Below are 27248 nucleotides of genomic sequence, written 5' to 3'. Positions count from 1 at the left end.
CATACTCTGGGTTTGAGTGTGGTGAAGAGATCATCAAAATAGGTGACAAAATCCCCAGCACCAGGATCTTCAAGCACACAACCTTGTCACTGGCACCCTCAACATTGGCAACCTTGGCACCAACCCTGCTACCAGCAGACCCAGGACCTATCCCAATGTAAAAGGCACTGAGAGGCAGGCCCACACTGAGTTTTAATGTAGTAGGGCACCTAAATCTTTTTAAATTTTATCCAGGTGCTGGGAATGAAACTTTTTTAATATGGAAACTTAATCTGTAGAAAACTTCATGGCTGCCACAGCTCTCCTTTATGACCCATCTTAGAATCACAGCCCTAATACTGATTACAGTTGGCAGTTACTAAACCATTCCAACATTTTGTGAGTAAGAACATCACCATTTCCCTGTTGGATAAAACTATGTTTCCTAGAGTTCCTTGGATATAAGTGAATACACCAGGACATGCAAGAGCTCATTACAGGATAGAATAGTTAATTTAAAAGTTTTCTTTACCATGTACTGTACTGAGAAACAAAACAGCATGCTGTATTTTAAACCTCACAATCTGAATTGCATGTCACGCTCTCCCCCTGCCATGAACTGAACTATGCACAGAATGCAGCTGTATTTCAGCTGACCTTGCCTTTCTTGGAGCACACTGGAGCCTGCCCAATCTGGTTCACTCAAGATAGGCTTGACACTAGCACGTGTTTTCTGGCTGGCTGTTCACCTACACATCATCTTGCTCAGGCAATGCAGTCTGAATTTGCCCTGAAGTTAGGGCACTTCTTGGGTAATCAGGCTGCACACTGGGAAGTTCCATAGGAGCCAGTGAGATGAAGGGATCTTGCTGCAGATTGGCAGCAGAGCTGTGCCATTGCTGTTTCTACACCCTCAGGACTGCAGCAGCTTGCACGGCTGATGTGTGAACCACGCCATGCCAAGGAATGGCTAGAATTTCCACCCACCATATCCCACTCATCTCTCTGAACGCTAGGGCTCAAGGCAGCCTCTGCAATGCATCAGCATAAAGCTGATATGGAGTCTTAGCATCATAGTTCTGTCGAGGGCAGGAGCATGGATTTATAAAGAAAATTTTTGTCACCTGTCCCTAACTGTCAAGGAATTTTGACCAGTGTGATCAGACCTACTTATGGGAACCGGGGGTGCTCAGCCACCTCTGAATTCAGGCTCCTAACTTTAGGCCCCCTTGCTTGAGAAGTTTGACCTACATGATTTCACAAAGGCTGCAGTGGAGCTTTGTGTTAGAACTGGGATTAGTTCCTTGTTCCCAATCCTGTTTTTATCCCATTAAGACATGCTGCCTCTCATCCTAGAGAAAGGCCCGTGTTTGCGGCCAGAGGTCATGACAGCTGCTCAGCAGAGGAGATGCCTCCATTGGTAGGGTGTTTGGGCAGCACTACCACCACCAGCAGGACTCCGGGTAGCACTGTGAACTAATCTGCGGCCTTCCCAAAAACCAAGAGACCTATTACTATGTTTTTTCCAGCTCCCAAAGGACAGCCCTGAGTCACTGTGAGGAACCTGTGAATAACCTTCTCAAGGGAAATCAGTGACCCAGGCTTGTATTGTTGAACGTTTTCAAGGTTATCACTGCAAAGGCTAGAAACATTCTCTCCTCCCCACCCCCACCCCCCAACAAGATAGATGATATTTTCCCTTTACTTTTCAATTTGGGATGTGGCTATGAGATACAGCACTGAAGTTTTAAGGTCTACAAAAGCCATCTCTGAAGACAATCACACTTTAGTACATGTGATTTTCGTTATTTTGGTCAACAACCAAGAAATGCGGGGTGTCTTCTGAAAATCAACTTGTTTAAGGAGGAGGAAGAAGCATGAAAGGTAACAGCAGAATATGAACTTTAGCAAAGAACAGCAAATAGAAAGAAGAATCTTATTGTAAATCTTGCATTATCCTGTTCCTGTATCCTCCTTTCCTGTATCTACATTTTGATAGAATGCCTTTGTAATAAACAAAGTTAATGCAGATACAGACAGAAAGGTTTCAAATTCACTGCCCAGCCTTTCCAAATCCACACTTAAAGCAGTCAGATGGTCAGCCCAAACACCCAAAAACTCAATACCCCCTCCTGATAATGGAAGGAAAAGCGATCTGCTCCTAAAACCTAAGAAACATATGGGGTATGTATAAATAATACAAACACATGCCCCTACCTTCTCCCCACTCCCCAGGAGAAACCTGCAAGGTTTTAATTGAAATACAAGGCTCATGTTGGAGCATATCACTGCTCCACCCCTGCAAAATAGTATTTCCAGATAATGTAACAGCTAAAGATTTACACCAGTCAAAAGAAATACAGAAAATAACAACACTGTGATTCTAAGGCAATTGAATTTAAAGTCAAACCAGCTGGAAGTTTTCAGAAGAAAGGTTAGCAATCAACCTCTCATCCTCCTATGACACTTGTCTGTGTACTACAACGGTTATCATTTCTGGCCACTGTGTTTATAACAGAGTTCGTACTAGGGGTGACGTGGGGTTGTGTGAGTGGTAAGACAAGCTGTTAAAATGATAGGTTTCAGAGCAGCAGCCGTGTTAGTCTGTATCCGCAAAAAGAAAAGGAGGACTTGTGGCACCTTAGAGACTAACAAATTTATTTAGTCTCTAAGGTGCCACAAGTCCTCCTTTTCTTTTTGTTAAAACGATGCTGAAGCTCCAGGCTATTGCCCAAATCTTTACAGGATTGTTATGTTGTTTCAGAAGTTAAAAAAATGTTTGGTCTGTCCATACTGGCAAAACTAAACTGTGCCATAATGTGTTGCTCCCAAAACAATAAAATCTGTAATGTAGAAAAAGGGCTGAAAAAACGGATTCACCAACCATCGTGCATAGTTTTGTATCTGACAGAAAGCAAGCAGGGTGTCACCAAATAGTGATGTGTCAGGCTGATGCACTTTGAATGCAAAACGCCAGTTTTTTTGTGAGCAGCACAAATTATGCACATGTTAAAGTAAATCAATATCAGTAGTTACCATTAACAGTTTCTCTTTGGCTGTCTCTCTTTGCAGTCTCTTGTCAGCTTCCTCTTGAATTTCTGTTTCACCCTTCTCTGCCCCTTCTTTCTCTCCACCTGTTGTTTTTCACTCTCTCTTAGGGCTCTATTTTGCAACCATAAGAGTCACTGATATATCTCCTACTGAGTTCAGCGGGGCACGATCAGATACTCAGTGCCCACCATTTTTCCTTTTATTTGTGTATCTTTTTTCCCTTCCCTTCCCCTTTGTTTCTACCCTCCCTGAAGAATTCTCTTAGCAAAATAAACATAACAATAAACACAACAGTACTTGTTCTCCTGCTTAGTACTTACAGTACTTGCTATTGCGCACCAGTTTGAAGGTCAGGGTTAGCTGAGGCTGAATAGGATGATACCTATAACAATTACAATATTTATTTACTTTTTTTGTTTATAAAATATGTAAAGCATGAGGAGGTCTGCAAATCGGCTAGATCCTACACACAGAGAAAGTAAACCCCAAACAGATTTATCGGTAGAGGCATAAAAAGAATAAACATGGGAGGAAATTCTCATGCTTGAGTAACTTGCAGTGTACTTAGGTCATAGTAAATGAATTAATATTTTCCCTACACCACCCGAAGGATCTTCTGTTAATAGAACCAAACATTAAATTGTGCTGCAAAGCTGGTGTTCTATGTATGACAGCTTTAACTATGACTTTTTCAGTCTGTACAACATGGCAAGGAATCTAGCTCGGTCTCATCCTTTTTTTCCTGATACTTGCATATCTTTTATTACAGGTTATATAGATTTGGTCTATATAAAGCTGGAAATATAGCTCATTTAAAGCCCAGGAGCTAGTTTTCTGTAATCACAATAACTGTGATTTCTATTCCAGAGCCAATCTAGAATGTTAACTCTAAAGTGCTTCCTTGTGATACAAAACCATTTTTGATGTGACCTTTTCTTAATCACCTCAGTTGGCCTCTAATATTTAACAGTTCTTTCTTAACCATGGGATATGTTCTGGACATCGGAATAACGTCTTGTATATATGGGGAAATGTTACCAAGTTATAGAGATATAGTTATACTGGTATAACCTCTCATGTGAATACTCTTATTCCAACATAAGCGTGGCTTACCAAAAGGAGATCTGATGGGGCAAGGAGATCAGGAGGACAATCTGAAATTGTGCAGCTGCAATGCTTACAGCTTCCTGTTTACAATGGGCAGAAATAGTTGCAGAATGCATTGCTTCAGACCTGAAATGAACTAAAGACATTGGAACTGATTCTCCACTACTCGTTCCTGATGTAGTCATTTACATCTGTGCAAAAGTGAATACAAAGTGGATGTAAAATACTACCACTGGTGTATGTGAGTGCAGAATTCTAATTTTACACTGACTTTTCACAGGTGTAAATGACCACACAAGGTGCAAAGCAGTGAAGAATTAGGCTCCTGGTTTTGGCACTGATTAACTCTTGTAAAATGTCTGTCAGTTGTTGTGTGTGGATACAAGGTGCTGGAGACACAAGATGAAGTTGTTTCAGCTTATGGGTTTGTTTGGGGTTTTTTTGCATTGCCCTTTTCCCTTAGTGTAAACAGGGCCAGAGAGTGAAGTAATATAAACTGGACAGAAAGAAATATGAGAGGATAATAGAAACAGACAATAAAAGAAGACAGTGAAGGGGAATGTATAACAGATGTTGTAACTGACCCCACTTCAGGTCATTGCTTTGAGTGTAGTAATACACCTTTCTCTAGCTATCTGGTACCATTATAGATTTACTACCACCTTGGAGATGAATAACGTGCTGCTCCAAGTACTAGGTTCTTCAGGCTCTAGCTTTGGGTGGGGGGGTCCCAAGAACACTCGCACATTTCAAGTAATAGAGAAATTTCTTTGCAACTTATTTCTGGCAGCCTTAGTAAACACCCTAGGTATGATTACATTGTTACAACACAAAAGCCATGATAAACTCAACATTTCCCTAGGGGCTGTCCAGTCCAGAGGTATACAAGGTAGCAAGGTCCTAAGTTCCCTCCACACTCTTCTTCTGCCTGCAGACTGCAGCCCTATGCCTTCCTCCTGTACTGACTGCTGGCCCCCTGCCAGCAACAGGCTATATCCCTGTATGGTTTACAAGGCTCTCCAGCCCCAGTTCTCAGGTATTATTCCATAACACCCACTTCCAGGTTTCTTGCACTTCCCTCTAAAGAATATGATTCTTCCCTTTTTCAGAGAGAGGTTACTAGACTAGATGGATCACCGATTGAACACAGTATGGCCATTCTCATATTACAAACAAACTCCCTGGAACAATGAGGAGGCAGAGAGGACACCTTTTTGGCTTTTGTGCTTTTTACATAAAGTTTAGTGCTTAGGTAGCACTTAGTAATATCTTAGAAAAAATGTGCACTGACCTGATGGAGCAAAGGAATACTATAGTAATTAACCTTTATTTATACAGAGCTATATTTATCAAAAGGTGCAGGGACTCTAGTCCATCTAGATCCAAAAATCTACTTTCCTATGCACCACCCCTGCACAACGATATACAATGTAGCAATTTAGCTATATCCTTTGGGAAGCACTTTGCAGTGAAATTTAACTTTACATATAGAGAGAGAAAATCTGCTTTCAGATACAGAGGTGCTATTTCCCCCTGGGGTGGTTACAGGAGTGCAGGTAACAGAGGTCAGTATCTGTCCCTTAAAAGTACAGTGAACACAGGTGCTTAAAACAACTTGTTCCCACTATTTTGTTCAGTGTCTCCTCACTCTCTAAGAGAACGCCCACCCTCCTTTGGCATAGTTTCCAACACGTGAGAGAGAGAGAGACAGAGGGAAATTGTGTCTTTCGGAAGGACTCAGCTGTCATGAGCCAGGATGGCACTAGGCTTTGGGATACCTACCATGCTTCGCGCCTGCCAGGATGAGGAGTTGCAAAGAGGTGACTGGATGGCCTGGCCAGGCAGGGGATTTTGTGGGGCAGACCCTGGAGCTAACAATCAGGTACGTGTACTGAGGTACCTGCCACCGGCCTTACCTGTCTGGCTAACGGGGGCGGGCGGGGCCGCATTTTCTGCCTGGCTCTAAATCTGGCCCAACTACGCCGATGTCACAACTTGCCAAGGACGCAGAGATGGCCCGTTACAGCCCGCGCCACGGTGGAACCCCTTCACACCCGAGTTAGCGGGACTGATTTAAAACCACCTGGCAAATGTCCCCCGTGTAGACACAGAAGTGGACTGTCTAGACCCAGGACACTTTCCTTTCCGCTTCCATTGACACCAGCAGCGTCACCCCATCAGCCCCCCCCGCACTCAGCAAGGCTGGGCTAGGGCCAGGTCCCCAGTAGTCCGAGGAAAGTCATGACTCGCCCTGCCCCTCCCCCAACAGTCCTTGCACCGGACGCTAAGGGGGGGAAGGGAAGGTGTAAAGGAGTGCGCAGGCGTGAGAGAAGACGAGGGTTGGGTTTTCGAGGACGTCAGTGTGGTGACGTGTGTCCGCGGAGCTTCTCCGCCAATCACATCCCCACTTGTTGGCCGGCTGCCGCGCCCCCTGCGTCGGAGAAGGACAAAGTCTTTGAGCAGGGTCGCTATACGGCCTCTGAGCCGAGGTGCCGGTGGAGCAGCGGAACCTAGAGCGCGCGCCGCTACCGCCGCCATTTTAGAGGGTGAGTGTCAGTGAGCTGGGCTGAGCCGGCGCGTGCTCTCCCCGGAGCGCGCGGGACTGAGCTTCTGGGTCCTGCTCGCTGCGGGGCTGCGGCCGGTGCCCCGGCGAGCGCGCGGCCGCTGCTAACTCCCGCTTCGTGGCCGCCTCTCTCCCCAGGCCGCCATGTTCTCGTCCGTCGCGCCGCTCGCCCGCCTAAACCCATTCCACGCGCCCCATTTGCAGCTGCTCCAGGACGGCGTGAGGAAGCGCCCGGACCCCACCGAGCCGCCCAGCCCCCGGAGGAGCCTGGCGGCTGCCGCTGTCGCCGAAGGTAAATGGAGCAGCTGGAAGGGAGGCTGCGGTCGCCCTCCCGAGTCTCTCCGTCCCGGGGGTAGGACGGGCTCTGCCCGCCGGAGCTGGGAGGAGCTTGGACTACCCGGCTGCATGTCGGCCTGGCTGGGGAGGGGCCGCCTCCCGCGGGCCTCTCCAATGCTCTTTGGAGGGCAAGGAAGGGCACGGGGCGTGGGAGGCGCGCCCAGTCTCGGCTCCTTCCTGGCTTGTGTCGGGTCCCAGGTGCTCCGGGTCCGGTCGCCCCGCGCCCGGGGCGACTCTGGGCCCGGCTCTGCCGCGGTAACCTTGGCGCGGTCAGGCCGCAGGCCTGTGTCCCCCGCTTCTGGGAGAGCCAGAGTGGACAGTTTCTCCAGTGCGTGAGCCCCTGAAACCTGTGCCAGGTGCTGGGACACAGGGCAGTGTGGCTGCTGCTAGTTCACAGCCACCCAGGGAAGCGCGGGCAGAGACTACAAGGACTGCCAGTCATGTATTCCTTTCTCTACGTATTTCATTGGCACACACCGCCATAGACTAGGCCCACCATCCATGTCTTAAATTAAAGTAGGGGCACGTTATCTGTAGAAAGTAAATTTCCTGTGGCCCCCACCACCAGAGTTTTTAAAGGGAAGAGGAGTATCTTGCTAATGGAGGGAATAGATCTGGCATGTATTGAAAATCCTACATGGTTTGATTATTTTTTTCCTGTAATGCGAACTCCATTTGAAGGATGTACAAATTCTGTAAATTTTTAAAAGTAATTGGATGCAAACTGGAAATCTAGATAACTTCATCAATTAGTCAAAGTACCACCCTCTTCTCTCCGAATATCCTAGCCAAATTTTCAGTGCTTCACAGTCATGAGTCTATGAAATGTTGTTTTTTTTTCTGTCTCAAAAAATTGATATAAAGGTATCTTCCTAGACATAAAGTGCTGTCAAACTCTGCAGTGTGGCAAATGAAAAATTCTATCATGTCATGGCCATAATCTTGTGTGGGTAACAATAGTAATTTAAAAAAAAAAATCAGCGAGTGATGCTTGTATCAAGGAAAGTTTCCAGTTAATTAATAATACTGGCACTTTTTTCTTCATTAGATTTCCATTCTCTTTACAAAGGAGGTCTGTATCACTATCTCCATTTTAGTATGAAACTCTGTCATAGAGGTGATTTGTCCAAGGACGCCTGGCAGGCCAGTGGCTGAGCTGAAAATAGAGCCCAGGTCTCCGGATACATGGTCCGGTGCTTTAGCCCAGGGGTGGGCAAACTTTTTGGCCGAAGGCCACATCGGGGTTGCAAAACTGTATGGAGGGTGGGTAGGGAAGGCTGTGCCTCCCCAAACAGTGGGCGGGAGCCAGGCTGTCTGCCCCCCTCAGAACCCCCAACCCATCCAACCCCCTCTGCTATTGTCCCCTGACTCTCCCCTCCTGGGACCCCCGCCCCTAACTGCCACCTGGGGCCCCACCCCCTATCCAACCCCCCCGACTGCCCCCCGGGATCCCCTGCCCCTTATTCAACTCCCCCACCCCCAGGAGCTCACAGCCCTGCCACCTGCATGGAGCCAGCCCTGCGGTGGCATGGCTGTGGGGGAGGGGAGGACAGAAAGTGAGGGGCTGGGGGCTCAGGGGCCAGGCAGGATGGTCCTGTGGGCTGTAGTTAAACTGCTGGGATTTATTATAAAATGAATATGCAGCTAAGGTGACATCTTTTCTTAAAGAAAGATGGTCTCCTGCTTCATTATGTACTTTTCTCCCTTCTTGGTTGCACAGACGCTAATGTGCTGCAAAGACACTAAGAATGCCATAGAGGGATAAATTCAGGCTTTTCTTTAGTGATGAGTAACTGAGCACCTCACATACTAATTTATATTCCAGGATGTACAAAAGTGTAATCACCACTTCATAGATAACAGTGGCTTTCCCAAGGCTGCACACAGACACTGCGAACAGAATCCGTTAGTTTTGATGCTAGTCAAGTGCACCTAGCATAAGATCATCCTTTCTCTGTCAAGACTATTTTTAAAAGTGTAGTATATGACTTTTGTAGAATATGCCCTATATTAATACTGGCTTATCAGTTCTGTCCTATTATCATTTCAGAAAGGCTTTATTTGGTTCCTGAGGAAATAACTATTGTACCTTTTGATTGTCTTTGTTCTAACCAAGACTCTGAATTATTCCTGAGAAACTGTAGAGGTGGTATTGACCACAGTGTATTCTTCTGGAAAGTTGTCCCAGACTCCAACCTAAACAGAATAAAGGAAATAACTTAAACATTAATCTCTTTTATGTTTGGAGGCCATTTGATACTGTCCCTGGATCTTGACTTCCTAGTAAACTGAAGAAATGTAACACTTGTCATTGTCTCCGCTGAATAATTTTATTATACAGTAACAAAGTTAAAAATACTTAAGTGTGGCTTCATGGTCATCCAAGAATAAGACTCTGAAAGCATAACTTTTGGATGCAAGACTACTTTGAGTATTTCTGCTTTGGGATAATGGGAATCCTCCAGTAATAGGACTGAACATGCCTTTTCTTTCTGATTGAAAAGGCAAGAACACTGGATAAACTATGGTTTAAAAAAAAAAGTACACGCAACCTTTACATTTGAAATACTTTAAGCTCTTAAGCTAACAGGATTCATACAATTACAAATGAATACATTTCAGTGATAAGCTGATATATTGATTTAAATCACCAATTTTAATCCTACATTAGCAAGCCAGAGAACTTTGATTAACTTATCCTGGTTTTGCATTTGAGTTTTCCTAAAGAGTTAGTTTTCATGGATTGGCATAAGCATTAAAACATGTTTACTTTTTTTAAAGTAAATATAGCCTAATAAACTTGATACTTGCTAACCAGGAGAATATACAGTATACAAACTTGCATAATTGTGTATATTTAGTGTCTTAATTTTTACTTTCTTATTATGTTAGAAAATGGTGAATGATGCATTTCTTCACTAGATTGATTTAGTGAGTGAGGAAAAAACAACTTGTGATTTGTCCCAGTCCACATTTGAATGGAAATTGGGTTAATGTAGAAACATTGAAAAACAGCTCTTGTGCCTCGTACTTGAGAGCCCAAGTTCAAGGTTATTCACCGACTTACCTTCCACCTCTTAGGGAGGTGGAGAACAGACTTCACAGGAGAGCGCGTTGCCATTGACTTAGCTTGTCTTCACCAGATATAAACGCCTAAAGAACAGAAGCAACTCACAGGGTGGCATTTGTTGTGTGTAGTCACTTTACAGGTGAAATTAAACATTCAAAACCAGGCAGGCTAAAAACTTGCACATTTAATACATTAAAGTAAATAAGTCTGTTACATTACTAACTTACGATTCCATACTGTTTTAGATACAGAGGTTGCTTCTGGTTGACCTTAATTTAAAAATCTGGACATGTTCTGGCTAGTACATTTAAGGACATCTTATTTAAGCTTGAATCTTAATGTTTGAATTTGGCCATGTAGTATTGCAGGTCTCTGAGGCCCATATGAAAGTAGAGATGCTAAACCCTTTGACTGCTCCAATCAGAATAAGGAGTAAATTTGCCGGGAAGGTGGTGATTGCTGGGCTAAAGTATACTTACTTGCTGGATCCTGCTTTGTGGATCGTCTTGCATCATACCCTCTAATGGAGGGTCTAGTAAAACTGAAGCCCTTGCTGTTGGAAGGAAAGAGCTCTTTTTCCCAATAAGCCTTAATTGTTACTACAAGGAAGCTACTTTGCCTTACTAAGGCTTCCAGCGTGTCCCTGCTTTTGTTTATATTCTCAAATATAAGAGTGAAATATGATTATCCTTTCACAGCTACTTTCTGGAGTCTTAATGGCAGCTGAGACATTGAACAAAAGGTCATATTTAGGCCGGTTTAAACACAATTTGGAATGGTTTAATAATGGAGTGAGTAGGGTGGGCCCCTCACAGAAGGGGCAGGGTAGATCCTGGGTTGCACTTAAATCCCAAAAGTGGTCTTGTGCGTAAAAAGGTTGGAGATCACTGAACTAGAGGTATTGTTAAACCAGTTAGACTTCATGTATATGGGTTCTCTTACATATGTGCTTAATCATGCTCATGTAAGTGTCCTTACCAAAGCTGCACTGATTCAACTAACCTGGTCTTACAACCAGTGCATCATTGTGCAGACCAGGCCAGAGTCCTAACTGTTTCACTGCTTATCTCTTCAAAAGGCTTTCTTCAATCTGTTAAATTTTTGCTTGCACCTAAATAAAACTCTTCTGTAAAGAATGAGGTGCACTACTAAATTAAAAACTTTAATATTTGGCTCAATATTTCATTAAAAGGACAAGCTCCCTCAGTGGAAACTTTGACAAATGAGAATGTAAATGGACAGTTTCAAGTTGGTAGGCCCAGAACTCAAACTAGCTGCTCTTTCTTTGGTCCAAAAAATTAGGAATGAAGCCAGGAGCCAGTGGCATAGTATCTGAGCTACCCATTAGTCAACTAGTATCTGTCTCAGGAAGATAGACCTCATTAAGGCAACCACTTCCGTTTCCAATAATCCTCAAGCATATTAGATTGGATTTTAAACATGAAATACTAACAGTATCTTCTTCACAGGCTTGTACAGTTAAGTGTACAAACTTTAACGCTTTTCTTTCTGATTAAACAGAGGAGTATAGCTGTGCATATGGCTCAGGCAGATTCTTTCTCCTTTGTGGCCTTGGTGGGATTATTAGCTGTGGCACAACACATACAGCATTGGTTCCCCTAGACCTGGTTAAATGCAGAATTCAGGTTTGTTTTGCATGTTGAATGTGGTAAAACTTACAAAGCATGGTAATGAAGTGTGATACATGTCTGCTAACAGAAGCTGGAGGAGTAAGTTATCCATCAAGCAAGATGTTCACCAGCTGTGCATGAGGCTTATATAAAAGCATGGTGTCTTTATTTTTTGCTGCAGAAGAATACAGTTGTGAATATGGCTCGCTCAAGTTTTATGCTCTCTGTGGTTTTGGTGGGGTCCTAAGTTGTGGCCTGACGCACACTGCAGTCGTACCTCTGGATTTAGTGAAATGTCGTATCCAGGTTTGTATCTGAAGGAAACAAACTCCAAAGCTTCTTTAACTTACTCTATTTTCATATTTAGTCCAGAGGCTGTATGTTTGAGTTTTACAATGGGTATAGTGTAATACCTTAACACTAGTGCTAGGTAGAAAGAAGAAATAAGTAAGCTTTAATGTTCGTTTTTGGATTAAATGAACATCCATTGGATTAATAAAAAGAACTTTGCATCCATGTGATGCAGATGAATGGTAGCATAGATGAATAGGGAAAACTTCTAACCACTTTAGGTAAAACAAATCCAGGCTGAAATCTCAATTACAGTTGAGAAACGTGCTTTTGAGTAACTCATGGCAAAACTTTATTCAAAAGTTTGCCACCAATTGTCTTAAGTATCTTGTGACCAAAGACTAGTGAAACACCTGTGAGAGGGGCATAGGAATAATATACCTGTTTCTCAGAATTCCAGAAGTAGGGGGAAATAAAACTATCTTCAGAGTATCTGAGATGCATGATGTGCATATGGTAAGAGTTATATGAAAATTAATACAGAGGACTTCTGTGCATGGATATTGGATTGAGTTTTTAATTTGAGGCTTTCTTATGAACAAATGGAAAATGCATAGCAGTTGGAAGCTAACGCTTGTGTTAAAATGATACTAAAACTTGGAATTACTTGAGTTTCCAGATCAAATTAATGCTTGCATGGTTAGCTATCAACGACTATACGAAAAATGTGTGTAGGCCAGCAGTCAAATGGTAAAACACGATTAAGTAGACTTGGAGAAACTGAATGCCCATTCCATTTGAATGTATTCATTACTTACATGGAAAAATAAGTATCTAATTATTATACATTCATTGGTTAATGGCACAACTAAGCAGCTGTTCAGCCAAAGGCTTATGCTCAAAGAGTGAGGTAGATTAAAGCACATCTCTAAACTGCTAGAAATTCACTGGCTTTCAGGTTACTGTGTGAGGTGAGCAGTGTTTCTAGAGCTAGTAGACATATAATTGTGGTAAAACTTCTGAGACTGGGAGAAATGGATGTGAACTTTGTGCCTGTGCAACAGTTCCTGATTTCTTAAAGGAACAGTCTTATCCTTTCATTTAGAATTGCATGTCATTCAGAAATCTCTAAACCTGCTTTAACGGTGGAAGTTGATGTATTTTTTTGGGGCAGTTGTGATCCCGTTATGAAAGATGCAGTGAACTTAACTAGCATTCAGTCAAATACACTATACTTCAGGTGAAGGCATCATAAACTCTTGTACATGGTTTGGGTTGAAACCCCTGCAGTCAAGTAAATATTCATGTTTTACCAAATAAAACCTGCAATTTGATAAATGTTTTACTTAAAGTAAACTTCCTTCTACTCTAAATAGAGGAATATTCATAATTTCTAAAAGTATGCAAGTAACTGAGCACTTCTGTAACGTTGTACTCTGAAACTGCCTCCATAAAACAGGCTCTAAAGAGCCATCGGATCCTGAATTTTAAAGTAATTAGACATGCTTGACACTTCTGAGTTATTAACTTATAAAGTGTCTCTTTAGTATACATGAAATCTAGTGTCTTTTGACTATGCGCCATTGTCATCCCTGTCCGTTCTTATGGCTTTATGTGGCTTTCTCCTTTCCTATTGCCCTGAGTCTCAAATAAGAGAAGCTAATGTCAAGTGTTAAATGCACAAAATCAAGAAATAGTGAGACTTCCTCTAAATCTTTATCACAATCTCATGATGTAGCAGTAGTATTAAATGGATTAGCTTCCTTTAGTATTTACAACAGTAAAGGTAGTCTAGCTCTAAGAACATTACTGAACTGAATACTGGATTATTACTGAAATATCACTCAAACATATTTTCACAAAGTTTACATCTTCTGCAGTGTGTTCCTGGTATACAGAAGTAAAAATAAGAACAGGAAATAAGACCGAAGGAAGGTGAGGCCTTGATAAGTCTATAGTGAGGTGGGCAACAAGTTAGGCCCAAGATTACTTAAGAATCTTCAGTAAGATTTTTATAATTCATATTTCTGTAGTTTCAAAAAAACCCAACTAGTAACTGAAATACTACTTCTGTTGCTGAGCAAATGGTGAGGTGAGCTTAAGGGCTCAGTCTACACTTACATTTTATACTAGCATAGTCATGTCCAGTAAAATCACATTCTTAACTGACATTGCTGTTCTGGCATAATCCTTAAGTGTGGAAACAGCTATACTGATGTAACTGCTTATTCTAATTCAGGGAACTGGCATAAGTACAGTTATGCCAGTATAAATGTGCCCACACTTGAAAGGTTGTGTGGAAAGCTATCCAGCAAAATTTCTAATGTAGTCAAAGGGCCACATCTTTTGAGGCTATAGATATGGAACAAACAGTAAAAATAACTTGAAATAGCATAATTTCTCATGTCAGTATCTACAGACTGAATTTCAGCTGACAGCGGCAAGCCTAATAATTGAGACTAGTTAACGACCATTAAGATTATAAGTAAAGGTGATTTTAGTGTAGAAATCTGTATAATGGCACTATGGGAAGAGGGTAGAAAACTTACTGTGGATGGGGGGGTGTGGGAACCTACTGCCTGTACCATATAGCTAACTTTCCAATTTGTTTAGGTGGACCCACAAAAATACAAAAGCATCTTCAATGGATTCTCAGTTACAGTTAAAGAAGATGGCTTTCGTGGTCTGGCTAAGGGATGGGCTCCAACCTTTTTTGGATACTCAATGCAAGGGCTCTGCAAATTTGGTTTCTATGAAGTGTTCAAAGTTCTGTATGGCAACATTCTAGGAGAGGTAAGCTTTAAGTTGTCTACCACACTTTTTTGAAACCCAGTTTGTGTTGCATATTTGTGTAGGTAATTCACTTTACAACAGAAATACTGAATTCAGTTTGAAAGAATACTTCAGTATAAAATCTTTGTTTCCATTTGCATTTCAGGAGAATGCATATTTGTGGCGTACATCACTCTACTTGGCTGCCTCTGCCAGTGCAGAGTTTTTTGCTGATATTGCTCTGGCTCCAATGGAAGCTGCAAAGGTTCGCATCCAGACCCAGCCTGGATATGCTAACACTTTGAGACAAGCTGCTCCAAAAATGTTTGCAGAAGAAGGTGTATGGGCGTAAGTATCTGTATCAGTTTCTCTCCGCTGGAATATAAGGATCAAGAAACTTCTTATTAGCGAAGGAAAATAATTCTTCTGTTTAGCCTTAACAGTGGCTATAGCATTAAGTAAAATCTTTGATGCTTTCTACCTTGTCATATATTGTACATAAATAGTGAAGGGTACTTTGAAGATTCTGTATATCAAAACAGAATATCAGGAAATCATTACATTGCTAAGACAGGACGCTGACGTCAGCAAGTTAATGTAGTCAACATGTTCCTTAGATCCATCTTTGTGGATATCTCTTGTACTGAGTTCTGCTTGTTAACTTTAGTTTCTGGTAGTTCCAGTCAACTGATATTCAGCAACTTTTTGTTGTACAGTCAAAGATGCTTGAGTCATTGGCATGTGAGAGTAATATACCTGCACATTTGCCTGTGTTCTGATATCAATGGCTGTAGATCTACATGTCATTTCTCACTATCAGGACTTGGCTGGTATGCAGACATGAGTTATTAACTTGCACTTACAACAGGGAAATGACTACAAAATGGCATCACCTTGACTTTTCTCCTTCCTGTCATAACTGTTTATCTTTCTGACAAACACTTGAGCCTGTACAGTTGTTTAAGTTGTTTCTTAGTAGATGGCACAAGCCAGAAACACAGCTTCACTTTTCAGGTCTGGCAGTTAGATTTCCTAACTAAAAGTAAGCAAACAACTTAGATATACAGGCCGCTGAGATAGTAAATTGGAGCTGCTTTAGTGCTGTCTGTTTTCTTTTCAGAGTAGAATTGCACTCCAGAGTAGGCTATTATTTGCTACAATTCTGACTTTCTCCACTTTTAAGGTTCTACAAAGGTGTTGTTCCTTTGTGGATGAGACAGATTCCATACACAATGATGAAATTTGCCTGCTTTGAACGTACAGTTGAAGCTCTCTACAAGTATGTGGTTCCGAAGCCCCGGAGTGAATGTTCCAAGCCAGAACAATTGGTTGTCACATTTATAGCTGGCTACATTGGTAAGGAGGCCTTTGAACACTGATTCTTTCAGAAGTGTCTGAAAACTATGAACCATCTTATGTCCTGGGTTTTTACTACTGTGATTCCAGAAACTATAATTGAAAATTAGGTACTTTTTCTGAACATCTTAATGAGGTTAGATAGGGAAAAATTTACAAAACTTTTGTTAGGAAAAGAATGAGTAGCTACACGAAAAATGGTCTTGGTTTTATTGATTCTCAACTGAATTATGAAATGCCACGAACATTGCTCTTTATGTAAGGTGCAATCATGAGATCCTGTGTCTCCTAAGCTGTAAGAGGTACAGGTTTTGGCAGAAAGAGCACTAGTTTAGCAGAGCAAAGGAAGGCTTGCAGGAGGAAGTGATTACATAATTGACACCCTTAAATTTGTCAGAATGAAACTCCTCTACACAGAGGAGATTTACAGGAGCAGAGCAGCGGTGCACAGGGCCACTCGGTTAGCGAATCAGATGGGCATTGACCCACTGTTGGGATAGGGTAGAGATTATCGCAAGAGGTGAGGCTTGCATACGACTGCAGACCAGGGCTCCCAAGCCACACAAGAGCAGACTCTGTTCTGTCAGGATTTAAGAGCTATGGCAGCCACGTTCTCCCTGCTGCCTGGCTACTAAGTTGCACAGAAATGTGGCGCTGTTTCCATTAGCAGGTAACTGCTGTTAAGCGAAGTCCCTTTGATTCTACTATAGCAAACAGTAAATACTGTATTGATACATTTCTTTCAGCTGGTGTTTTCTGTGCCATTGTTTCTCATCCTGCTGACTCTGTGGTGTCTGTGCTGAACAAGGAAAAGGGCAGTTCGGCTTCACAGGTTCTTGTGAGGCTTGGATTCAAAGGTAAAAACTTTAACTTGGACAGGAGTTTTATGTATAATAATGTCTCCCAGTCGCTAATGCTTATGCTTTACTCAACAGGGGTATGGAAGGGTCTGTTTGCTCGTATTATTATGATTGGTACGCTGACTGCACTACAGTGGTTCATCTACGATTCTGTCAAGGTTTATTTCAGACTTCCTCGTCCACCTCCACCTGAAATGCCAGAATCCCTAAAGAAGAAGCTGGCTCTAACTGAATAGACAAATCATGGACTGACTTTTCTGGTTGACCAGCATTAATGAGAAACTATGCTCATTAAACTTTTATATATTTGACCATGTAGGAAACTAAAATTCTGTAACTGATACAATTATTGGTTGTGCCCTTATCCCAAGTGAGGGTTCAAAAACTTCTATTGTCATTATCTGTTTAAATAAATGGGAACTAGAGTGATTAGTGTGTCATTTGGTATCATACATGTAAATTTAAAACTTTGCAAGAGCAAATACTGTACCTTTGAATCTTTAAGTGAGCCCAAAGTTTAGAAGCTCTTGAAATGCAAGAACTGGCATCTCATAAAGGTCTCCAAGAGTCTCTCTCAGATCTTGAGAGAAGTAGTAAGCACCATGTCCCTAGCTATATCTGAAGAGCACAAATGTAGTTCTAGGGATACAAAGGTGGCATAAACTTGAATTTTGCATTTTAGTGATTTGGGGGCTGCTGGCTGATTCCAGGAGGCTGCCCCACAATTTATGGTAGTCTGAAGGAAGACACCATAACTTCGAGCAGCCAGCAGTCCTGACTGTGAAATGGCAGCCAGGGAAGTGCAGGATAGGGGGCACCCTGGGGCAGTGAAGAGGTGTCATCAGCCACTTACCTTGTAGGTCTCTTTATCACTTATCAGACCAGATAACTTACGCTGGCTTGTTGACCAGATTGTGCTTTTGGTGTGGTGCATAATCCATATGATGCATGGACTCTGTATGACAACCACCTATTTCAGTGATTCCCAACTTTAGTACAGAGCCTTTTTCTCTTTTATCAACCCACCCAGGTGCAACTTCATGGGGGGAGACGAAGGGTCTCGGTCATAGGCCAGTGTCCTTCTCCTTTGCTGTTGCTGCCACTGCCTCATCACCTCACTCACTAAAGGTGCATCAACCACCCACTGTAGCACCCTCTGCTCCAGCACTGCAACTCTAATCCCATCTTGGAGAGGAGGGGAGAACCCATGGGGGGTGGGAGGGTTCTCCCCTCCACTTTTCTGATGTACTGTCTAGAGGGGTGTTAACTCTCTCTCCCTGTTCTGCTGCTACCATGGGAATGGCAACCAGATTTGATTATGTACAAGCTGGCTTAGAAGTACAGAAAACTGCTTTCATTTTATGTATATCAAAGACTATGCTGTACCTGTCAAATACACTTGCTTTCCACTAGCACAGTATTGAAATTACTAGGTGTCTGCTTAAGTAATTCTTAGGGTATTTATTTGGAAGTATGTACTGGTTAAGAATAACAGTCTGGTTATAGACAATATGAATAGTTGTAATTCATTTAACTTTCTATCTAAAGAGATGATGCAGTGCACAATGATAAAATATAATAAACATCCAGCTTGGTTCTTGTAGTGCATGAGTACCTCTTGAAAATTTAATTTTGTTGTTGTATGATACTCTTCCAAAACCTCAACAGAAAAGAGAGGGGTGAGGCGAGAACTAGCAGAAACTTGGGTCAGTTGAAGTTGCTAGCTGAAGAACAGTGTAGATATGAGCTACTTTTTTTTCCCTCTAGCAGCTTGAGTGAAGAATGAGTCACAGGTGAAATCAACACAAAATGTTGGCAAATATTACAAAAAACCTCTTGAGCACTGGTTAGGAACACATACAATGTTAAGATGAACTGTGTAAGTAACTAAGATTAAGGCCAGAAATACATGCTGAATGCCCTTAATGACCAGGATATGAGTGATGGGTAGCACAGAAACAAGCTTTAAATTACCTTACCCATCACTGAAATCCACTATCATTTTCTTCACTGAAGACACTTCATAATGCCTTATTCTGTGACCTTACATATATTGTAAGGCTGCATAGGATGTATTGGTTTCTCCAAAACACAATTGTAGTATATCTTTACCAAACTAGGAAGTGCAAGAATAGTTTGAGGTTTCTAAGGTAAATGAACATAAGAACGGCCGTACTAGGTCTGACCAAAGGTCCATCTAGCCCAGTATCCTGTTGTCCGACTGGCAAGTAGCAGGTGCCCTGGAGGGAGTGAACAGAACAGGTGATCATCAAGTGATCCATCCCCTGTCGCCCATTCCCAGCTTCTGGCAAACAAGTTAGGGACTCCATCCTGGCTAATAGCCATGGATAGACCTAGCCTCCATGAATTTATCTAGTTCTTTTTTAGAGCCCTGTTATAGTCTTGCCAGAGGATGTTGTGAAGGCCAAGGAATTTCAAAGGTTGTGTGTGTGTGTGTGTGTGTGAAATACTTCCTTTGGTTAGTTTAAACTTGCTGCCTATTAATGTCCCAAGTTCTTTGTTATGAAAAGGAGTAAATAACACTTCCTCATTTACTTTCTCCACACCAGTCATGATTTGTAGACTTCTATATCACCCCGTCCCCCCAAGTGGTTCTACCTACTGCCATCCTATACAATATTCTAGCAGCATTCTGGGGAATGAGGGTAAGGTTTATGTAACATCACTCTTGTACTCCTTTTTAAAGAAGCTAAAGTGGGTGGATAAGCTTAGTTTCTTCTCCTGTTTCCTGCAGGAGCAGCATTTTTTCTGGCCAGCTGAATTTAGTTTTAAGTTTAGCTTTCGCTTCTGGCAGGATTACTCTGACTCTTCTGAGGCATAGGCTGTAGAAGTACTATACTAGATGTCTAGTATGTCATTCCATCACAGGCAAGAACTGAGTTACAACTAAACAGCTCCCATTTTTGGATACTCCATTTACATCTATCCTGGCTGGAGTTTTGTGTGGTTTGTTTTTTATTTTTGCTGTTACAGCTAATCTGAATTTCTAATATTCCACTGGTAATATCTAGTTGTTGCTATATGGATGTTCCTACACTTTTGTAATGGAAGTAATCTGTTTGGATGTCTATGTAAAATTACACTCCAAAATAACTCCAAGAGTGAGGAAAAGTGCTGGTTAAGATCAGAAGGAATGGTGTGAATGAAGTTGAATCAGCAAAGGTAAGCTTAGTCCTGGTCTACACTAAGAGTTTAGGTCGAATTTAGCAGTATTAAATCGATGTAAATCTGCACCCGTCCACACGATGAAGCCCTTTTTTCGACTTAAAGGGCTCTTAAAATCAATTTCCTTATCCACCTCTGACAAGTGGATTAGCGCTTAAATCGGCCATGCCAGGTCAAATTTGGGGTACTGTGGACGCAATTAGAGGGTATTGGCCTCCGGGAGCTGTCCCAAAGTGCTCTATTGTGACCGCTCTGGACAGCACTCTCAACTCGGATGCACTGGTCAGGTAGACAGGAAAAGGCCCACAAACTTTTGAATTTCAATTTCCTGTTTGCATGGTCACCTGCAGCTTGCCATGCTGGCCAGAGCTCATCAGCAGAGGTGACCATGATGGAGTCCCAGAATCGCAAAAGAGCTCCAGCGTGGACCGAACAGGAGGTACGGGATCCTATCGCTGTATGGGGAGAGGAATCCGTGCTATCAGAACTCCGTTCCAGTTTTTGGAATGCCAAAACATTTGTCAAAATCTCCCAGGGCATGAAGGACAAAGGCCATAACAGGGACCGGAAGCAATGCTGCGTGAAACTTAAGGAGCTGAGGCAAGCCTACCAGAAAACCAGAGAGGTGAACAGCCGCTCTGGGTCAGAGCCCCAAACATGCTGCTTCTATGATGAGCTGCATGCCATTTTAGGGGGTTCAGCCACCACTACCCCAGCCTTGTTGTTTGACTCCTTCAGTGGAGATGGAGGCAACACAGAGGCAGGTTTTGGAGACAAGGAAGATGATAGCTCACAGCAAGCAAGCGGAGAAACCAGTTTTCCCGACAGCCAGGAACTCACTCTCACCCTGGACCTGGAGCCAGTACCCCCCAAACCCACCCAAGGCTGCCTCCTGGACCCGCCAGGCGGAGAAGGGACCTCTGGTGAGTGTACCTTTTTAAAATACTATACATGGTTTAAAAGCAAGTATGTTTAATTTGCCCTGGCATTTGCGGCTCTCCTGGATGTTCTCCCAAAGCCTTTGCAAAAGGTTTCTGGGGAGGGCAGCCTTATTCCACCCACCATGGTAGGACACTTTACCACGCCAGGCCAGAAGCACATACTCGGGAATCATTGTAGAACAAAGCATTGCAGTGTATGTTTGCTGGCATTCAAACAACATCCGTTCTTTATCTGTGATATCATTCATGGTCACCTGGTTGAAATAGGGTGCTTTTCTTAAGGGGACATGCAGAGGTGCCCATTCCTGCTGGGCTGTTTGCCTGTGGCTGAACAGAAATGTTCCCCGCTGTTAGCTGGGGGGCGCTAGCCACGTGGTGTGGGGAGGCAAAATGCAACCTTAGAACGAAAGCACATGTGCTGTGTATGTAATATTAACAGCAAGGTTTACCGTGAAAGAGTGTAGCCATTGTTCTAGAAAATGTCTTTTTAAATACCACTGCCTCTTTTTTTTTTCTCCACCAGCTGCATGTGTTTCAATGATCACAGGATCTTCTCCTTCCCAGAGGCTAGTGAAGATTAGAAGGTGAAAAAAACGCACTCGTGATAAAATATTCTCTGAGCTCATGGTTGCCTCCACGCAGTCGTCTGTGCTATGTCAGTGTGGGAGGACGACAATGTCAGAGTGCAGGAAAGCACAATATGACCGGGAGGAGAGGTGGCGGGCTGAAGAGAGGGCTGAAGCTTAAATGTGGTGGCAGCATGATGAGAGGAGGCAGGATTTAATGCTGAGGCTGCTGGAGGATCAAACTAATACGCTCCAGCGTATGGTTGAGCTGCAGGAAAGGCAGCAGGAGCACAGACCACCTCTACAGCCCCTGTGTAACCAACCGCCTTCCTCCCCAAGTTCCACAGCCTCTTCACCCAGATGCCCAAGAACGCGGTGGGGGGGGGGGGGCCTCTGGCCACTCCACCCCAGAGGATTGCCCAAGCAACAGAAGGCTGGCATTCAATAAGTTTTTAAACTTTTAAAGTGCTGTGTGGCCTCGTGCTTCTCTCCTCCACCACCCCTCCTGGGCTACCTTGGTAATTATCATCCTATTTGTGTGATGAATGAATAAAGAATGCATGAATGTGAAGCAACAATGACTTTATTGTCTCTGACAGCGGTGATCGAAGGGAGGAGGGTAGGTTGGTTAGTTTACAGGGAAGTAGAGTGAACCAAGGGGCGGTGAGTTTCATCATGGAGAAACAAACAAAACTTTCACACCATAACCTGTCCAGTCATGAAACTGGTTTCCAAAGCTTCTGTGATGTGCATCACGCCCTCCTGTGCTCTTCTAACCGCCCTGGTGTCTGGCTGTGCAAAACCAGCAGCCAGGCGATTTGCCTCAACCTCCCACCCTGCCATAAACGTCTCCCCCTTATTCTCACAGATTATTATGGAGCACACAGCAAGCAGTAATAACAGTGGGAATATTGGTTTCGCTGAGGTCTAACCGAGTCAGTAAACTGCACCAGTGCTCTTTTAAACGTCCAAATGCACATTCTACCCCCATTCTGCACTTGCTCAGCCTGTAGTTGAACAGCTCCTGACTACTGTCCAGGCTGCCTGTGTATGGCTTCATGAGCCATGGCATTAAGGGGGTAGGCTTGGTCCCCAAGGATACATATAGGCATGTCAGGATCCCCAACGGTTATTTTCTGCTCTGGGAATAAAGTCCCTTGCAGCTTTTGAAACAGACCAGAGTTCCTGAAGATGCGAGCGTCATGTACCTTTCCCAGTCAAACCCACGTTGATGTTGGTGAGACGTCCCTTGTGATACACCACTGCTTGCAGCACTATTGAAAAGTACCCCTTGCGGTTTATGTACTCGCCGGCTTGGTGCTCCGGTGCTAAGATAGGGATATGGGTTCTGCCTATGGCCCCACCACAGTTTGGGAATCCCATTGTAGCAAAGCCATCCACTGTGACCTGCACATTTCCCAGGGTCACTACCCTTGATATCAGCAGATCTTTGATTGCGTTGGCTACTTGCATCACAGCAGCCCCCACAGTAGATTTGGCACTCCAAATTGATTCCCGACTGACCGGTAGCTGTCTGGCGTTGCAAGCTTCCACAGGTCTATTGCCACTCGCCTCTCTATTGTGAGGGCTGCTCTCATCTTGGTATTCTTGCGCCTCAGGGCAGGGGAAAGCAAGTCACAAAGTTCCATGAAAGTGCCCTTATGCATGCGAAAGTTTCGCAACCACTGTGAATCATCCCAGACCCGCAACGCTATGCGGTCCCACCAGTCTGTGCTTGTTTCCCGATCCCAGAATCGGCATTCCACCACATGAACCTGGCCCATTAGCACCATGATGCCCACATTGCCAGGGCCCCTGCTTTAAGAGAAGTCTGTGTCCATGTCCTCATCACTCATGTTACCGCGCTGATGTCGCCTACTCGCCTGGTATCGCTTTGCCAGGTTCCGGTGCTGCATATACTGCTGGATAATGCGTATGGTGTTTAATGTGCTCCTAATTGCCAAAGTGATCTGAGCGGGCTCCATGCTTGCCGTGGTATGGCGTCTGCACAGAAAAAAAGCGCGGAACGATTGTCTGCTGTTGCCCTGACGGAGGGAGGGGCAACTGACGACATGGCTTACAGGGTTGGCTTACAGGGAATTAAAATCAACAAAGGGGATGGCTTTGCAAGAAACTGAATGGCCACCTCAAGGATAGAACTCAAAACTGGGTTTGGCAGGCCATTGATTTCACAGAGGGAAGGAGGAGAAAATGAATACAAAACAAATCTGGTCTATTTCTTGTTTTGAGCCACTTCATCTATCTTTATACATCTTGCTGGTAGCATACTGTGCAGTACGACCGCTAGCCGTCATTTCCTGGGTGCTCAGCAGAAGACAGTGCAGTATGATGACTAGCCATCATCTTCTGCTGGCTGGAGGTTAAAAGACTGAATGCCACCGAGACAAAACTTAAAAGGGAAATGACCTGGCTGAGTCACTGCCATGTTTGCCCAGGTGCCCGATTAAAAGAGCACCCAGGACTACATCGATGACAGTTACCAGTCATACTGCACTGTCTGCTGCCAAAAGGCAATTAACTGCTGCTGTGTAGCAATGCAGTACCACGTCTGCCAGCACCCAGGAGACATACAGTGACGGTTTGCTGAGCGGGCTCCATGCTTACCGTAGTATGGCGTCTGCACAGGTAACTCACGAAAAAAGGTGCAAAACGATTGTCTGCCCTTGCTTACACGGAGAGAGGGAGGGAATGGGGGCCTGGCGATATGTACCCAGAACCACCCTCAACAATGTTTTAGCCCCATCAGGCACTGGGATTTCTACCCAGAATTCAGATGGGCAGCAGAGACTGCGGGAACTGTGGGATAGCCACCCACAGTGCAACACTCTGGAAGTCGACGGTTGCCTCGGTACTGTGGACACACTCTGCCGACTGCATGCACTTAGAGCACTTGTGTGGGGACACACACAATCAACTGTATAAAAGCGCTTTCTACAAAACCAACTTCTATAAATTCGACCTAATTTCATAGTGTAGACATACCCTTAGGCTGTGTCTACGCTACAGACCTTATAGCATCACTGCTGTAAGGCCTCCTGTGTAGGTGCTCTATGCTGACAGGAGAGAGCTCTCCCATTGGCATAATTAAACCACCCTCAATGAGCGGAGGGAGAATGTTTCCTAGTGACATAGCGCTGTCCACAACAGTATTATTGTCAGTGAAACTTACGTTGATAGGGGGAGTTCCCTCCCCCCGACCAACAAAAGTTTGTCTGACAAAAGTGCTAGTATAAACCTAGCTTTAGGTGATGCAACTGCAAAATCAGTAAGCTACTATTACCCCTACATGTGCACATCTATCTTGTCCAGCAGTGTATTCCAGAAACCAAATCTGTAACACAATTGGGACATAAGCTGAAAAAGTTAATAATTGTAATATTGAACCCTTATCTCTTTATACATCTTCGGTGCTCTGACTGGATGACTTTTGAGTGATGGCTTATTCCATCCATTCCAATAGGGAAGCACTAAAGTTGCTTAGGGTGTGGGATAGTATTGGTGGCCTGTGCTATCCAGGAGGTCGTACAAGATGATGTGGTCCTTTCGGGCTCTAAATTCTCCTGCTGCTTCAGTAACTCGCATTTGTTTTGTCCTTTATTCTCACTCTCTTGAGTTTTAGTGATGGAAATAGGTTTATTTTTTAGTTCTACTCAGTCGTTACAGGTTTGAATGACCCAAGAAGCAGAGGTGCTCTTATACGTACCCTAATTAAATGCTGGAGTCATTAAGACAGTATTAGTTGAAAACAGCTCCTTGAACACCCAGAACCATTCTCCAGCAGGAACATTAACCATGACAGATACCTCTTCCCTAGAGACTAGTATTCACCATTTCATTATTATACCTGGTTGAACTCATAATATTCCCACTGTTGTCCCCCTGCAGAAAGCTTGCTCTTCTGCCCAGATTGTTGCCTGTGTCCCCCCTGGATCTATCAGGCTGGAGCTCCTGAGCCTCTTTATTTTCCACTTACCATCTTCAATGAGCAAATATCAAAATGTTCAGATAAGCATCTCAGCAGTTGGCTGACTTGTCAATATTCCTTCAACTAGGCCCAAATGAACTTCTAATTTTTCATCATGACCATACAATTTCCCACATTGCAAACTGTACATATGCTACAAGATAAGGGACTGTGTAAATATATTTGGTCTAGAATGCATTTATCAGTTTGAATAATATCTCTACGCTATTGATATATCTCACGTGGCCTGTGAAACTCTGGCTTTGAAATCTTTCTCATCACCCACCTGAGCCAGCTTATTCAGGGCCTGTAGAAGAGTCCTCAGTGTATTAATTTTGCACTCACTTTATAGCTTAGGTCAGGGGTGGCCAACCTGATGCTGAAAAGGAGCTAGACTTTACCAAAGTACATTGCCAAACAGCCACACTAATGCGTCAGCAGCCCCCCCTCCACTTCCAGCGCCTCCCACCCACCACCAATCAGCACCTTCCTGCACCTCCCGATCAGTTGTTTCCTAGCATGCAGGAGGCTCTGGGGGGGAGGAGCAAGGGCATGGCACACTCAGGGAAGGGGTGGAGTGGGGGCAGGGCCTGTGGCAGGGGCAGAGGTTGAGCAGTAAGCACCCCCCAGCACATTGGAAAGTTGGATCCAGCCCCAGAGTTGGTGCCTATACAAGGAGCCACATATTAACTTCTGAAGAGCCACATATGGCTCCAGAGCCACAGGTTGGCCACCCCTGGCTTAGGTTGTAAGGTCTTTTGGGTATGGGTTGCACTTTTGGGGTGTGTACGGTGCCTAGCATATTGGACATACTACTAGAATACAAATGATGACATAAGTCTGAGGAAGAGATCATGCATGGCCTTTGGAATAAGTACTACTGACTGCCATAAAACTGTATACATGAAAAAGCCTGATTAAAATATAATAGAACATGTATATATGGCAGATTCTAAGCAGTCCTTTGCTTTGAGTAACCACCTGACAAAATTATCATAGCTTCTAATATTTTGATCAACCTTTAGTTAAAGATCACTTCTACTAAGCAACCTATTTTTCTTTCAGAAAGTCACAACACAGGTTTCCCTATACACTTGCTGCTGCCACCCCACTTCTGATAACTGTTAGGAATTTACTTGATCTTCACAAACATAACTTGCTCCGGCTAATGTGGGTAGTAGATATCCAATTTTAATTTCCTGTTGGGAGCAATGACCTTTTTCTTTTGGTATGACTCCTCATAGAGTGATTGCCTTAAATACATTTTTAAAAAATCTTAAAATTCCTTTAAGACTTTGGTGCCCTCCAGAGGCGAGAATAGTGGGTTTCACTAGGTGGTGATTTCTACATATGTGATTGGTTTTATAGAGGAGAGAACCTAACGCTGCACAAGAAATCCACAGATGAGAACTCCCCAAAATTAAACAAACCCAGGTATTTTATATTTTTACCTGTTGTTTCAAGGATATTTTAGATAGCAAGTGCTTTGATCCTATGTGTGTTAGTTCTAGCAATGAAATTTTTTTGATTGGAGTGGGTCAAAGTATGAAAACC

General features: G+C 43.5%; 2 protein-coding genes and 1 non-coding gene across 4 annotated transcripts; all 3 read left to right on the top strand.

Annotated features, from left to right (window-relative positions):
- Positions 1–6569: 6569 nt before the first annotated feature.
- On the top strand, positions 6570–17445 carry SLC25A3 (solute carrier family 25 member 3). 2 transcript variants are annotated; one of them, XM_073327459.1, is made up of 8 exons: positions 6570–6683; positions 6839–6992; positions 11628–11752; positions 14642–14821; positions 14967–15148; positions 15984–16156; positions 16903–17013; positions 17092–17445. In XM_073327459.1, the coding sequence occupies exons 2-8, from the start codon at positions 6845–6847 to the stop codon at positions 17250–17252; spliced, it is 1080 nt and encodes a 359-aa protein (XP_073183560.1). In that variant the 5' UTR covers positions 6570–6683; positions 6839–6844; the 3' UTR covers positions 17253–17445. The 2 variants fall into 2 exon arrangements, with proteins under 2 accessions (XP_073183560.1, XP_073183559.1); XM_073327458.1 differs by lacking the exon at positions 11628–11752 and adding an exon at positions 11919–12043 and having other exon boundaries at positions 6575–6683.
- Positions 15404–15643, top strand: LOC140905647 (small nucleolar RNA SNORA53). The gene has a single exon (XR_012156893.1). It is a non-coding gene; the product is annotated as a small nucleolar RNA SNORA53 (small nucleolar RNA).
- A 94-nt stretch (positions 17446–17539) lies between the features above and the next one.
- LOC140904994 (uncharacterized) lies at positions 17540–22718 on the top strand. Its single transcript, XM_073327460.1, has 2 exons — positions 17540–21125; positions 21667–22718. The coding sequence occupies exons 1-2, from the start codon at positions 20477–20479 to the stop codon at positions 21729–21731; spliced, it is 714 nt and encodes a 237-aa protein (XP_073183561.1). The 5' UTR covers positions 17540–20476; the 3' UTR covers positions 21732–22718.
- Positions 22719–27248: the final 4530 nt, after the last annotated feature.

The sequence above is a fragment of the Lepidochelys kempii genome, chromosome 1 (assembly GCF_965140265.1).
Source record: "Lepidochelys kempii isolate rLepKem1 chromosome 1, rLepKem1.hap2, whole genome shotgun sequence".
Classification (NCBI taxonomy): Eukaryota; Metazoa; Chordata; order Testudines; family Cheloniidae; genus Lepidochelys; species Lepidochelys kempii.
This window is presented reverse-complemented; position numbering and strand designations above follow the sequence as displayed.

Bases quoted from the DNA above. Each gene is read 5' to 3' on its own strand.
- LOC140904994 (XM_073327460.1), top strand. From the start codon at position 20,477: ATGCACTGGTCAGGTAGACAGGAAAAGGCCCACAAACTTTTGAATTTC. The intron at 21,126-21,666 runs GTGAGTGTACCT...TTTCTCCACCAG, and splicing joins AGGCGGAGAAGGGACCTCTG to CTGCATGTGTTTCAATGATC.
- SLC25A3 (XM_073327459.1), top strand. From the start codon at position 6,845: ATGTTCTCGTCCGTCGCGCCGCTCGCCCGCCTAAACCCATTCCACGCG. The intron at 6,993-11,627 runs GTAAATGGAGCA...CTGATTAAACAG, and splicing joins GGCTGCCGCTGTCGCCGAAG to AGGAGTATAGCTGTGCATAT. The intron at 11,753-14,641 runs GTTTGTTTTGCA...CAATTTGTTTAG, and splicing joins TGGTTAAATGCAGAATTCAG to GTGGACCCACAAAAATACAA.